The sequence below is a fragment of the Formica exsecta genome, unplaced genomic scaffold (assembly GCF_003651465.1).
Source record: "Formica exsecta isolate Colony F162 unplaced genomic scaffold, ASM365146v1 scaffold298, whole genome shotgun sequence".
NCBI lineage: Eukaryota > Metazoa > Arthropoda > Insecta > Hymenoptera > Formicidae > Formica > Formica exsecta.
Genome location: NW_021850237.1, coordinates 64343 through 79875, shown reverse-complemented (window position 1 = coordinate 79875; position 15533 = coordinate 64343). Strand labels below are relative to the sequence as shown.

Below are 15533 nucleotides of genomic sequence, written 5' to 3'. Positions count from 1 at the left end.
AGGAATGGAACCAAATAAATCAGTCGCTGCGTCCGTCTTTGATACGTATATGTGTGTGTGTAAAGCAATGAATTTTTCGGTAGATAATAATTGCCTTTATAAAGAATACTTAATTTATGTGAACTGTTGATACGTAATCTGAATTGCCTGCATATATATTCGAATCACAGAGCACCCTTCATTGACAGAATCTCTTGTATATTTCGATGATATTATTTGCATCTATCACAAAGGAAGAACGAACATATGAATAATATCAATCACAAGAAATTTGATAGAAGCGAACACAGAACGTTAATGTATGTCTACGTAAATGTAATTGATAAAAGCAAAATTGTTAAAATATCTGTAAATATAATAATATTTCATATCTCCATATTAAATAAACTTCTTATGTTTTTGCAGTCATTATTTTTACGGAAAATTAATTTCTTGTAATATTTTATTCAAACAACAATTTAGTACAATTTTATAATAGTTTTTATTTGAAATATGTCCACTATCGTATATATATGATAACGCTGCGCTTTTTGTATATTCTATCGCGATATTTCGCGCGCGATCGATTTTACTTGGCATAGCTAGAAGAGAGAATTCACAATGTAAATATTCCATTTGCCCGCGGCTGTTTCTATCTCTTTCTCTCTCTCGCTGAGCGGAGGTGCAGTCATGAATATTCATGCCGGTAATGACGCGGATAATTGTGGTACCGGCGCGGATCTTAAAGAACTCCACACACAAGGGACTATATATCTATCCTCTCTTTCTCCTTCTCATCTCCCTTTCTCCATGCTTGCGCCTTCTTTGCATGCCCTCGGGACGGATGCCCGTGCGCGCGTAACTCGGTGGTTAATTCAACAACCATCGGCGGATTGGAAAACATGATTGCAATCACTGCACGGCACGGAGGTGAAAGAAGCGAATAGAAGGAGCGAGCGCGCGCGACTCCGGCGGATTATGCGGAAGGAATATTGAACGAGCGAGCGAGGGCCGATCTAAGGCAATAAAGATGCCATCATCCGCGATTTGTTTCAATATTAACAAACTTCGTAGCTTAATTGACTTCATTCCGCGTACGATCGTAAATTATAGATAGGGAACGGTAGCGGCAGCGGCTTTCGCGCGGTTTCATCCAGTCAATTGACTGCTGGAAACGCTTTAACATTTACGTTCAAATCAATATAAGATTGATATATTAATGAATAAAGAGATTAGGAAACACAATTCTATAACTTTAATACGCGAGCAAGTTAAAAAGATTTTAAAATTATTTTTCTTATATTATTTTCATAGAAAATTTTATGTGATCGGAAATAAAGGATTCGCGAAAGATTCTGATAAATGAACTTGGGAAAAAGTGCGCGGAAAGGAATCGGAGAGAATGAAACGGCGAGAATACAGGACTGCAAAGTGAAACGTTTCAGGCACCCACGCGACCAGCCAGTCCAGATGAACTGTTTGTGTGTTTCAGTAAATTTACGAGCGGGCCGCGGCCTCGCGCCACGGAGCCGCCGTATATTAGCGGCTGAAAGCCAGCAAATGAGATCCGGGAAACATTACAATTACCATCGCAAACAATATTCCGCGGCGCTCGGACCCGAGAAAACGGTTATTTACAGCCCATTATAGTCAAGGGACAACCGAGACGAGAGAAGAAGATACATAACGTGCGCGAACCGCCTCTCGACGACACGCGTCGTAGACACGAGGGGAAAGGAACTTTGAAAATGCACTTCTCTATAATGCATAGAAAAGAACTTGGTATGGCGATATAAGAATAACAAATAGAGAGAGAAAGAGAGAGAGAAAAGGAGAAAGAAAGATTATTATTATATTAAATATTTTTAAAAGATTATACATTTTTTTTCAAAAATACATATTTGTTTACACTATTAAACATGCTCTCAGTGACATGGTCATATTTTAAATGTAGATTATCGAAAATATAAATATTAAAATAATTTTGTTTAAATAAAATGTTATTTAAAAAATTATTTTTATGAGAATAATAGAAAAAGAAAAATAAACAAAGAAAAAATTACAAAATTATCTATTAAATTTGTATCATATAGATTTATTTTTAAAAAGATTGCAAACTTTAAAGCAGGGATTATATATAATATTTTTAACACAATTAATACTTTCAGAAGAAGAAACTATTGCTCGAAAAATAACGAAATACCATTAATTCGCAAGAGACGCAATATTTACACTAAATTCTCTGTCATTTTGATATCATGCTGCCACAGGATTATAAATTTCTCCTAAGTTTTAAATATCTCTCTTTCTCTCTCTCCCTCTCTCACACATAAACACAAAAACACTGACAAAAGTAATGAATGACATGATACTTCGCGAAACGTCAAATAAATCGTTGACTACGTCGCGGGGTCCTCATTGTATACGAGCGACTACTTGCCGCCGGTTGCCACTTGGCAGTTTAGCACGTGGAACCGACAGTTAAAGAGAATTTTTCTCGAGTTGATCCACCGACTCGCGCATTCCATTTGCCGCCTGAAAATAGAAACGCTCCATCAGCCTGTAGATCGTTTCGCAGCGTGCTGTAATACGTCATGCTTAGTCGCGGATTAGAAAAAGCACGTCAATGCAACTGGCTATTACATCGATGGCCAATGCAAACCTCTATAATATATGAATTCACGTTTTGAGAAAGTTGCAACTATTATATGCAGTGTAAATAAATGTAAATATACGTGGCGCATACACACAGCTATTCGCTTATTTCAATTTTAATCTATGCCATAGGAATGACGCAAATTGAATGATGCAATAGAATGTACAAGTAATTTTTTTAATTATCTGCAGAAAAAATGAAAACTATTTTATTGATTTATTGATTAAGATTTTGCACTAATGACATGTTTTTAATGTTAAATAGTATTTTTATAGAGTGATAATTAAAATAATTATTAAAACAAATGTTTGGTCTTCTTTTAATATAAGTTCAATTTTTAAAAACATTGTGTGTGTTGAGCTCACACAATATAATTTTAAAAGAAAGTCCAAGAATATGTTTATATATAACATTTATTCACAAAATATATAATTATGTATATTTATATATAAAAATCTGATTTTCTTTTGCTGATTTTTTTTCCTAATATTTTAATCTCGTAACTAGCAAATAAAATAATAAACATCTGACATAACAAGAAAATCTTCTAAAAGATGTAACTGCATTTATTCTTCTCTTCCCGTTGCCTACCGATAGGACACCGTCTAGACATTAGAAATTTAGACTGCATTCAAAGCATTTTCTAAGTTTCACGACAGAATTTATAACATATTTAGCGACCGGTGCCGTGATAGAATGGCGAGATAACGTCGCGCGATTCGCGGTTGGCGAATATGCACGGCCTCTTATGCACATATAACTCTCGTCGAAGATTTATGCACGGAACATGTCGTTGTCACCATTGTGTGAGCATTAGGTAACACGGTTGGTGTGCTTCATCATCGCCAATATAAAGGATATAAATAAGGATGAGCTGGTAGAGATCGCAACTGGAAGCTACTCTTGCCCTTTTTATTTCACTGCAATGAAAATAAGAGAACAACGAGAACAGTGCGAAATGTAGCTTAAAATTAAATCATATAAAACGATTAAATAAAAGCTGTTTCGAAAAATTTTTCAGCTATTGACTGGACAGACGTTTCATCAATAAATTATTTAGATTATAAAATTCGTCCTTTGTTTTATAAAATCTTAGATCATTCTCTGATGCAGTGTCCCTAGACACCAATATACAATCGTAGACTATGGTAATTTTTACGTCCAACAATTTTGCGGATTATTTCTAACTTTTGGAAAACGTTGCGACCCCTCATAAACCAATCAAGCGGGTCCATATCACGGAGACGTGAAGTAGTATGAACGACGCGAGGCAATCGAGCGGTGAATGAGGTCACACTTCCGATAATTCTAGCAACCGGATTAGTCCGATCCAGTCGGCCGCTTGCGAGAATGCGGCCGGCATCTAAATAAGACACAATCGTACCGAACAATCGCATACCGTCGCTGCTGTATGTCGTGTAAGACTTTCTAGCGTCGTCTTGACCGGCCTTGCTAGGACTACCGGCAGTCGAATCGACCAGCCAAGCCGGACAGTCTCTCAGCTCCGTTCAACAACCTGTTGCTTTCCGGCGCCACGTGTTCGCCGCTGCGCGATATATCGCCTAGCTGGAATGTCAGTCTCAAATGTACTGTTGCCAGAAGGGTAGATTTCTTTGTAAAATAGAAGTATTTCATACTTGCAATTTTCGCAAAATGAGAGATGAGCCTAATTTCGTTACATTTCAAAACTAGAATTATCGATGATCTCGCGCGCGTTTTATATACTTATATATGTATATATTTACACATTGTTATTCACATATATTTTTAATCAATTTCTTAAATCTCAGAGATTTTGTTTGCTTACAAAAAAAAAATCTTTTGCTCCAAACTTTGAAACACACAATATTATTGAAATCGTGATATAATAAAGAGTATAATCACATAGAAGTTATATATATATATATATATATACATACGTTTATATATATATATATATATACACATACATAACACTACGTATTTATAATTTACACGTTACCGACATCGGTGTCAGATTTCGGTGACTTCTCAAAGTGATAGCATGGCAATTGTACAGATATATTTCCGACAGTAAAAGGTTGTGGAGATAATACGTTAATTGCTGTTAATTGTTATAGAGAACTGTTTTTTGATTGGCATATAATTTTATCGTACAAGGTGAGTTATTAGAAATAAAACATATTATAAATATATATTTCTTTCTTTCAATATAAATAAAATGTGTGTATAACACAAAGTGCGAATACGACACACAGTAACGTTATCTTTTTAGAATTATTTCGAAAGAGTTAATATTTTTTTTATATACTACATGTTCCTATTATTTCTATTCTTTTTAGCAACGCGAAAACGATTTCAAGCATGTATTATCATATTATATATTAAAGATACTAAAATTTAAAAAATAATATAAGGAGTGTTTTTAAGATTTAAAGTTGTATTTTATTTATATTAAACTTTTATTAGATCATACGCAGTGTATACATATATGTGCAAGTTTTAGGAACGTTTAGTACCATATACACATTTTTTTCTTCGTATAACAAGTAGCTATAATAAATATTCTTCAAAGTTATATTAAGATGATTGTAAGCGAACGAACAACCAGCTAATAACAAATGTCAATTTTTGTCGTTAAAAAAAATGTATTTGCCATAAAAAGTATGTACGAAATATTCGTTAGTGTTCGAATCGCGTTCTATTTAATTTATTTATATAAGAAATAAGATATCTAAGAAAATTTAACAAATTTTTGATTTGTTATTGGTTGTTCGTTTATTTAGGTACGTTCTCCTTGAGAAGACACAAATAGCAGGCAATACGTGATAAATATACATCGACCTATTACATATATTTACAATGCGTAACGAAAACATTCGAACGTCCTCTCGCACAAAATCACATTATAATTTTGAAAAGAGTTTTATTACAACAGAATATATATAAATATTAAAAATTTATATATACATCAAGATTATACATAATTACTCTTTTTTTAATAATTACGTGATAGAAACATATACGTACTACATTTTGTTTATATTTGTCTTTTTCTAATAGAAAAAATAATTTTATAGATACGTAAAAACAAAAATTGGCATGGCATTCCTAAAACTATTATTAAGTATCGATATAATTATCGCTGCGATGGCTCTCCCAGATAAAAACTGGACAGCTGAGATACAAACCGCAGTTAATTATCATTTACCGAATAATGTAAAACCGATACATTATACCATCGAATTGATATTACCCATCAAAGAAGATATATTCCGCGGTGAATCAAATGTCAGCATCGAGATTTATGCAAAAACGCAACACATAGAACTGCATTCAGCAAATTTGGTTATTACCAAAACCACTTTGATTAAAAAAAATATACAAAAATCTAAGAATAATATAGAAAAGTCGGTTTATAAACCAATAAAATTTTCATATATTCATAAGACAAACACTTACATCATGTATTTTATCGATAAAATATTACCTGGGGATTACATCTTAAACATAAATTTTGTCGGTAAAGTAACTAATAATACCAAAGGCCTCTTTAGAACTTCCTACAAAAATGAAGAAGGGGACAAAATGTGAGTAAATGTTAAAATATTAAGAATATATATATATATAATTATTATATTCTTCACAAACTATTTTCTATTTCGGGGATATACGTACATATTACTGTAAAGAAAGTATTACGGGGATATTATATGTATATATTACTGCAAAGAAAGTATTATACAATAAAAAAATAGTTAAAACAATAATTATATGAAAAAGAAATATATATGCGCGTAATATTATATTATTCAAACATTCATAAAACATACAATCTCCAATCGAAATATATCAAATATCTCTATGCCAACAATAATCGCAATTTTATTATTTAAAGCACGTTTCTTGTCATTTAACAGGTGGTTATTTGCAACATATCTTCAGACAACTGGGGCGCGATATTTATTTCCATGTTGGGATGATCCGAATTTAAGGGCCCAATTTTCGATTTCCGTGAAACACCCTCGAAAGTATAGGGCTTTGTCAAATATGCCGATACAAGACAAGCATAGCGCTGGGAATAACATGATATGGACACGTTTTATTACCACTCCTCCAATGCCTTCTTATTTCGTAGCGATCGCGATAATCGGTTATACAAGTGATTTTCTTACTAATAAAATTAATAGGAATATTGCTTTCGATAAATGGAATATCACAGTATGGTTCAGAGAACAAGTAAAATATACAACGTATACATACAAAATATTTCAAGCTTTTATTTTACAATTGGAAAAATATTGGAATGTGCTAAATTTGAAGGTAATTCGGAAAATAGATTATGTTGCAATCCCGAATTTCCCGGAAAAAGCTATAGCAACTTGGGGACTCGTTGTTTACAGGTAGTACATAAAAAAGTATAAAAATCTCTCTTTTTTTTTTATGACACATATTTACATTAATTTAAATTTTATAAAACAGTATATTTTATAATAGTTATTTTTTTATGTATGTGCTTTACAAAATTGTTAATAAAAATGTTTAAGATTTTTTAACAGATATTAATGATTTTTAGAGAAGCGGATATTTTCTACGAATCACGTCAGCTAAAGAGCCAACTAAATAAGGAGTCCTTAATAACATATAACATATTATATGAATCTCTCATTGATGTGCCATCTTGGTTGAAAGAGGGACTTGCTAATATCGCTGCGGCAGATATCACTGATAAGGTTGCTTTATATCCTTAGTGTTTATATATTTTTTTATTTGTTAGGGTTAAAGTGCTAATTGTTTAATTTTTTATAAATTTTAAAATATAATTTTTAAGTATAAAAAGAGAATCTCAATTAAAAAAAAACGTACATTTAAAGTAAAGATAATAGAAAAAGAATGCAATTGTTTCTCTTTATTCTTCCTATATTTTTTTCTTTAAAATCATACAACGACATTTAAACGAGAAATAATTACATACATATAATTTATTTTAGACATAATCTACTATATTTTTTTTAAATTTATTGACACAAAATAAAAAAAATATAAAAAGTTTTTCTTAATTAGAGCAAACAATTGTTTCAAATATATATTGCTAATGCAAATATCTTCTTTTAGTTAAATATTTATTTGATATTAAAATTTGTTACACATTAAAGCTTTATTTTACATAACAATCATTTGTCTTCAGATAGAAGCAGATATTCGGAAATTGGAATGGTTTGTAGTCCAAAATCAACATGAATCTCTCCGTTTAAACTTTTATTTCAATAGGAATCTTTTACAAATCAGCAAGCCACTTGATATTAATTCACTTCCTTCTTTTTTTCGTTACAATAAAGGTAAGGGTAAATATAATTAAACAATATACCACAAATTTTGAAATGTAAATTGCTAAATGAAATAATTTTGAAATGTAATTTGCTAAGAGACAGGATTTGAAAAAAAGGGTTTTACTATATAAATTATATATATAGGAATAAATATAAAGGAAAATAAACAACATATAAAGGAAATAAATTTATAATATGTATGTGTGTTCATATACATATAGTATGCATATAGTTAAAGCTAAAAAGCTAATTTTTCCATATAAAATCAGCTAAATTGATGAACTTATGAACATGATAATAAAATTTTATGCTTAATAATATATTGTTTAATGTGAATTGTAGCATTTTCTATATTGCGTATGTTGCAACATTTAATTACCGGTGAGACGTTTTTACTTGGCACGAAGATGTATTTACAGAATAGAAAGTAAGTATAATTATTTTACGTATTCGTTTTAATACATATTATAGATAATCAAATATAATATTAGTTTTAGGTTATATATGCGCTTTAATATCTTTATTCTCAGAGTTCTATACCGACTGTTTTATCGAATTTTATTATAAAAAGATAACTATTTCATTTAAAAGAAATAAGATTAATCATGAAATTTTCTTTACATTTTACTGTAATTTTTTTACCGCTCGCAATAAATCGTTCATAATTTTATTGTGAGCGATAAAAAATTTATAGTAAAATATAAAGAATATATAATACAAGTATGTGTGTTTATATATATACTATGTGTATAAATATATATGAATATTAACTTCGTTTTCTCACGCAATTTATTGCAATATTAATTCTTAATAATATTAAATTTATGTAGTTCATTGTCCGAGACCTCATCCGAAGTGTTCTGGGAATCTATGCAAAATGCGCTTAACATAATGGATAACAAAAACAAGATTAACTTAATAGAAAAAATGGATGGTTGGATAAAACATACAAGTTATCCTATACTAAAAGTAACACACAATTTTGCCGATCATATAGATATAATACTAGAAAATTCCGATTCAATCGACGGTGATTTGTGGATACCTATAACCCATACTGTACAGACAAATCCCGATTTTAACAAGAATTCGCTTTATGATGTGGAATGGCTAAAATTTACAAAAGACTTGCAAAAAAGAGGTGTTCATATCTCTAAAAGTTACAAAGAAAATGATTGGTTTATAATCAATTTACAACAAATTGGTAAATATAAATCAATAAATTTATTTATGTTTATTTCACATAATTCAAATTTTATTTTATTGTATAATTTTATTCATTTTTCTTTTGTACTAGTGTAAATTTAAAATAATTATGTTACGTTAAATACGTTTTATATTATATTATATATTTATATTATCTACATCATCATATAAATGTATCTATTAGATACGTGTAAATATTTGTGCGTTTAAAACAAAGATCGCAGAAATTTTTATATTTATTTTATTAGTGAAGGAAAATTCTAGTAAATGCATTAATTCATATACAATACACATTCGTATACATGTACTCATAGATACACATAATATTTCTTTTCCTTATAAATAAAAGTTAGTAGAATATTCATACTATTATTATTATATTATTAAATGTATATTTGAAATCATTTAATGATTTTTAGGAAAAAATGCAGAAAATATTGGGCGAGCTTCTTCAGAATATAAAATACGACGAAGATCTTATCTTGTCAGACTATCTTAATTGTCTAAGACAAGAAGCCAGAAAATGGGCATGTATTTTCGGTGAATCTAACTGCAAGATAGTAGCAGGTTTGAAACTGCAAGAGCATCTCGCAAATCGTACAACAAATAAGTAATTTTTCTTAGTAAATTTAAAATAATTATGTTACGTTAAATACGTATAATAATACATTATTCTAAGTATGTAATATATATAATATTATAGTACATTGAATATATGTATAACAATTTTATATGTTGAGTTAAATGTTATGAAGTATTTAGCATTATTTAAATTTACAGTGAGTTAAATTTCACTATATATACGTGCCATACATGATGTACTGATTATTTGTGTAGCTAAAATCAATTTAAATTTATATACAGAACTTTTTATATGGTTTTATTCTACAGAGTATTACATAGTGGCAAATGTAAAATAATTCTATAACTAATAACAACAGTTTACATTTTTTTAAATAAAAAGATAACTTTTTATTATATCTGACAAATTTAAAAAATTAAATAGCATTTCTTGTAATTTCTTTCATGCTAAATACAATTCTGATCTTTTAAATACTTTATGTATAATAATAAAATTTATTTATTATATGACAGGATATTATCGTGTCAATTATGATACTGAGAACTGGAAAAGAATTGCGAAGTACCTAAACTCTACGGAATATACAAAAATACATGTTCTCAATCGTGCTCAAATCATCGATGACGCGTATCATTTTCTAACGACTAGACAAATCAATTCTTCTGTGTTCTGGGAAATCACTAATTATCTATCACGAGAGACAGATTTTATAGCATGGTATCCTATGATCAAAGCTTTTGAACACATGTCGAGTATTTTGCCATTGTCAGATAAAAGAGTTTATAATATCAAGGTAATACTAAATTTCGTAAATAAGAATAATGTATATTAAAAAAAATAATAATTAGTATAAATAGTATATATATGCAAGTTTATAATTAATAATCAGAAAATGTTTTGTATATGTAATGTTTTAATATTAAAATATTATTAAATTACGTATAACTGATTTTTCTATATCTTATATATGTCTATTTTCTATATTATATCTTATTTTCTATTTTTGTATATTTTATATATTTATATTACACACATTTTAGGTGAATCTAACTGCAAGATAGTAGCAGGTTTGAAACTGCAAGAGCATCTCGCAAATCGTACAACAAATAAGTAATTTTTCTTATTATTATGATTCTTGGATAGAAAGTAACATTTTTCTTGCATCTTTCATGCATGATCAATATACTATTTGATCAAAATATATAAGACTGTGACCTAAACTTTTATAACAAATTTTTATTTTCTTTTTCAATATTATAGCCTTTGGCCATGGTGGAAAGAATGGACATATTGTAATGGTTTGGCGATGTCGAGCGATAGTATTTGGAACAATGTATTTAATATATATAAAAATGAGACTGATAACAGATATCTAAAATTTCTGGCTTGCTCTGAAAATATTGCTATCATTAAAAAATATACGATGTTAATAGCATTGAAAGATTATAATGGAATAACAAAAGATAAAGATCGTGTTAACAGTTTACATTTTATTATTACCAAGCATGCAAAAAATAGCCTAATGCTTGATTATATATTTGCATATTTTGAGAGAATAGTGCCAAGGTAATTATATCTTTTTTCATATAAGTATGTATTCTGCTAATATCGTGAAAGTTTTTTATATTAATTGTAAATCTGCTGTTTTGTATCTATAGACAAGCTACGATTGCAACATTAATTAATATTATTAATCACGTGTATTCTACGGAACAACTTAATAAGGTAAATCTTTCAAACTATAATAAAATCTTCAATTATTAGTATTTTTCAATTATACTTATCTTTTTGTATTGTATCATATAAGTGTCTAGTATTTTATATTAATTATATCAGAAATAAGAAATTATGTGTGATATATGCGAGAATATTGGAACAAAAAATTTTCTCTTATAATGTGAGATAATAAATTAATCTTTTACAGAAAATATCAAATAATTTGTTTTAGGTACGCCAATTCGCCAAAAATTATTCAAAAGAATTAATTTTGAATGTTGAACACAAAATTAAAATACGTTCATCTGAAATCAAGAATCAGATGGATTATCTTCAGCTATTAACAGAATTAAGTATAAGTAACCAGTAAAGTTAATTAAATCAATGAAAGTTAATAACTTTAAATATTGTTTGTAAGCACTTACTTATTTATTCAGATATTCACATTATTTTATATATTTATATTTTTATATTGCTTATATATTTTTTTATTTAAAATTATGTTGTATCCATCTATTGTTAATATAATTAACATATTTATAATAAATATTAACATTACTAATCTTTTAATACAAATTATTATTAATATTAAAAAAATAAGTTTATAACATCAATATTAATATTATAATATTAATATTAATGTTTAGTCTTATGTATTTTTGCATATTAACAATTATAATATTTATTGTTTGATATATTAATTATCTTGTAATTAATACATTATGATTCTTGGATTTATAATAAATTCTGTGATACTATATATTTTGCGTTATTATATACATTCCTAGATATTTTCTGTGATCAATATACCCACCTGTTCTTTGATGTAAAATTTACTTACTAAAACAATTACAATACATTTAAATAAATAATAATTTTATTTATATTTAGCAGATACAACAGTAAAACATTTTTAATATAAACATTCTTTTTATAAAAGAATATATCTATCAGATTTAAGGAATTACCATGCACTTAGTCATTACGTCATTATTACGAACAATAGTTAATTGAATTGTTATTATGTCATTTTGGCTTTATGTTTCAATATATTTTAAATTTATAATTAATTTTGATTACAACGTATTTTTATTTATATCATGGTCTCAGCGGCACAATGTAAACAGAATTTTTTTTCTATTTTTGGTTTATATGTCTATCAATAATGTGACTGCTAATTCTCTTTTCACCGCTAAAGACGCTGGATAAATATGTACATAAAAATACTTAGCAAATAATAATTAGAAAATAATAATAAATAAAATTCTTGTTCCAACATATGCCACCGTGCCAATTGCAAATTATGCATATATAAAAAATAATATACTATAATATGGAGGCTGTCTCGGAGGCTTGATAGAAAGCGAAGATATGCCCGACGAAATTTGTAATTAATGATTTAATTTTAAATTAAGAAAGATATTGTTATTTAATCTAAAAGTCTATAAAATTTATAGTTTGCAAAAATTTATGAAATTTATAGCTTGCGGTTTTGCCATTGCATCAACGATATGGAACCGAAATATTTAATCTTGAATATTGTGTACTAAAATTTTGTAAAAGTTATATAATATATCGATTAGCAAGACATCTATATACAATTGTAGAAGTTGTTTTTATAAAACAACACAGGACACATTATATATATATATTTATTTCGGTTACCGACATTGATGTTAGTTTTCAGTGACCTCTTAAAGTGATAAGACGGCAAGTGTACAGATACTTCTTCGATATTAAAAGGTTGTAGCGTTAATCGCTGCTCTAATGCAGCCAATATTAATTGTTATAAAGAGCTGTTTCTTAATTATCACACACTTTTAGAATACAAGGTGAGTTATTAGAAATAAAACAGTTAAATACATATTATTCTCTTTTAAGATAAAAAAACTTTTAAGTATAAAACACAATTTTAATGATACTGAAATACAAGTACGATAAGCGCACAGTTCTTCTTTCTCAAGATTATCCTTTTAAAGTTATCTTGGGATAATTAATATTTTCTTTTATGCCATTATATATTTATTCTATTCTTATATAGTTCATTCTATTCTTTTTAAATTCTAATATGAAAACGATTTCAAGAATATATTGATAAATATTCTCCAAGGTTACATTAAATAAGGTACACTGAATAAACAAACGACAAATATTAATTTCCGTCGTTATAAAGAAGATTTATCATAAAAAATATGAACGAAGCATTTGTTAGTGTTTAAATCGTGTTTGCATCTTGTATATATGAAATAAAATATATTAACGAAAAATTAATAAATCTTTGATTTACATTTTTGACTATTTGTTCATTTAAATACTCTGCTTGAAAGAAAACGCGGTTTTGAAGGAAAACAGGTTTTGAGCAGCATGTTGGTAAATATATGTCGACTTATTATACAATACATATCTATAAATGCGAATTACAGTTTGAAAATAAACGAACGCTTTCGAATCGAACGTTATATTTTGATTTTTGAAATACTTTGATCGCAATAGTAATATGCTTCAATAACTTTTATTGCAATAGTAACATAAATATCAGAATTTTGTACAAAATCTCAGACATATATAATCGCTCTTTTATCCGTTTCCCTGTTTTTTTATATGTATAAGAAAATTATCATGCGTTTGAAGCATTTGTATATTACATTTTGTTTGTATTTGTTTTTTTTCTAACAAGGAAAATGATTTTGCAGATATCGAGAACAAAAATTAGCATGGCATTACTAAAATTGTTATTAAGTGTTGGTATAATCATCGCTGTAACGGCTTTTCCTATAAATGAAAATGAGAAAAAGAACTTGCTTACTGCAAGTAATTACCGTTTTCCGAATGATATAAAACCGATACATTATAATATCGAGCTTATATTAAATATTGAAGAAGGTATATATCGCGGAAAATCAAACATCAGCATCAAAATTAGTAAAGAAACACGGTACATAACATTGCATTCATTGAACTTGGCTATTACCGAAACTACATTGATTAATGAAGATGTACGACAGTCTAAGAACGAAAAATTTGTCTATAAATCAACGGAATATTCATATATTCAGGAGAAAAACATTGTCATTATTCACTTTAATAATAAACTATTGCCCGGGAATTACACCTTAGACATAGAATTCTTCGCCGAAACAATTGATAATATCGAAGGTCTCTTTAGAACTTCCTACACCAATGAAAAAGGAGATAAAGTGTAAGTAATTATTAAAATATTAAGAGAACATTTTTATACTTATAATATATAAATAGTGTTTTTATTATTATTCTTTACAAATCATTTCCATTGTCGTCATGTCGAAGACTTTGCATTATTACTGTGTAAGACTTAATCAGATATAACTTACAATACATAATTATCTTTTGAATGATAAGCAAAATTTTTTTGTATTTGGTTTTTTTATATATAAATTCTTTACAATAATGAATAATTAAAATGTCGGTTAATATACAATAATATGTAGTAATTAAAAATGTATTATCTCTGATATCTTATTATCATGTCTCTTATCAAAATGTGGCAGATGGTTGATCGCAACACATCTGGAGGCAATAGGAGCACGGCAATTATTTCCATGTTGGGACGAACCAGAATTAAAGGCTAACTTTACCATTTCCGTAAAGCATCCGATAAAGTACAAAGCTTTGTCAAATATGCCGGTGGAAAAGAAAATAGTTGAAAGTAACATGGCGTGGACACACTTCAGTACCACACCTATAATGTCTCCTAATCTCGTGACGATAGTGGTGATGGATTTTATAAGCACGTCCGACGATTGGAGGGTTAAAATATGGCATAGAGAAGAAATGTCACCTGCATTCTATATGTATATTTTTACTGATTTAATCAAGACGATTTTGGAAAATGAATGGTGTACGATAACTTTGAAAATGATTCCTAAAGTGGATTATGTTGCAATCCCAGATTTCCCAGAAGAAGCTGTAGTAACTTGGGGACTCGTTCTTTACAGGTAATACATATAATAAAAAAAATTAATTAATCCACAAAGGAACAATATTATTTCAATTAAAATTCAAAATATCAAAATTTCTACAAAATTTAGAAATATATATATATATA

The 15533-nt window shown here is 28.3% G+C and overlaps 2 protein-coding genes across 3 annotated transcripts in view; both read left to right on the top strand.

Moving 5' to 3' along the window:
- The first annotated feature begins 6001 nt into the window (after window positions 1-6001).
- LOC115237506 (aminopeptidase N-like) lies at window positions 6002-11912 on the top strand. The gene is made up of 11 exons (XM_029810583.1): window positions 6002-6204; window positions 6535-7017; window positions 7191-7347; window positions 7803-7953; window positions 8287-8371; window positions 8775-9148; window positions 10246-10560; window positions 10774-10843; window positions 10994-11299; window positions 11392-11458; window positions 11682-11912. The coding sequence occupies exons 1-11, from the start codon at window positions 6080-6082 to the stop codon at window positions 11817-11819; spliced, it is 2271 nt and encodes a 756-aa protein (XP_029666443.1). The 5' UTR covers window positions 6002-6079; the 3' UTR covers window positions 11820-11912.
- A 1212-nt stretch (window positions 11913-13124) lies between these two features.
- Window positions 13125-15533, top strand: part of LOC115237500 (glutamyl aminopeptidase-like) — an 8253-nt gene continuing 5844 nt past the window's right edge. For both annotated transcript variants that reach the window (XM_029810575.1, XM_029810574.1), the window contains exons 1-3: window positions 13125-13281; window positions 14127-14648; window positions 14977-15423. In XM_029810575.1, coding sequence (XP_029666435.1) covers window positions 14131-14648; window positions 14977-15423 — 965 coding nt within the window. In that variant the 5' untranslated portion in view covers window positions 13125-13281; window positions 14127-14130. The remainder of the gene's footprint in view (window positions 13282-14126; window positions 14649-14976; window positions 15424-15533) is intronic.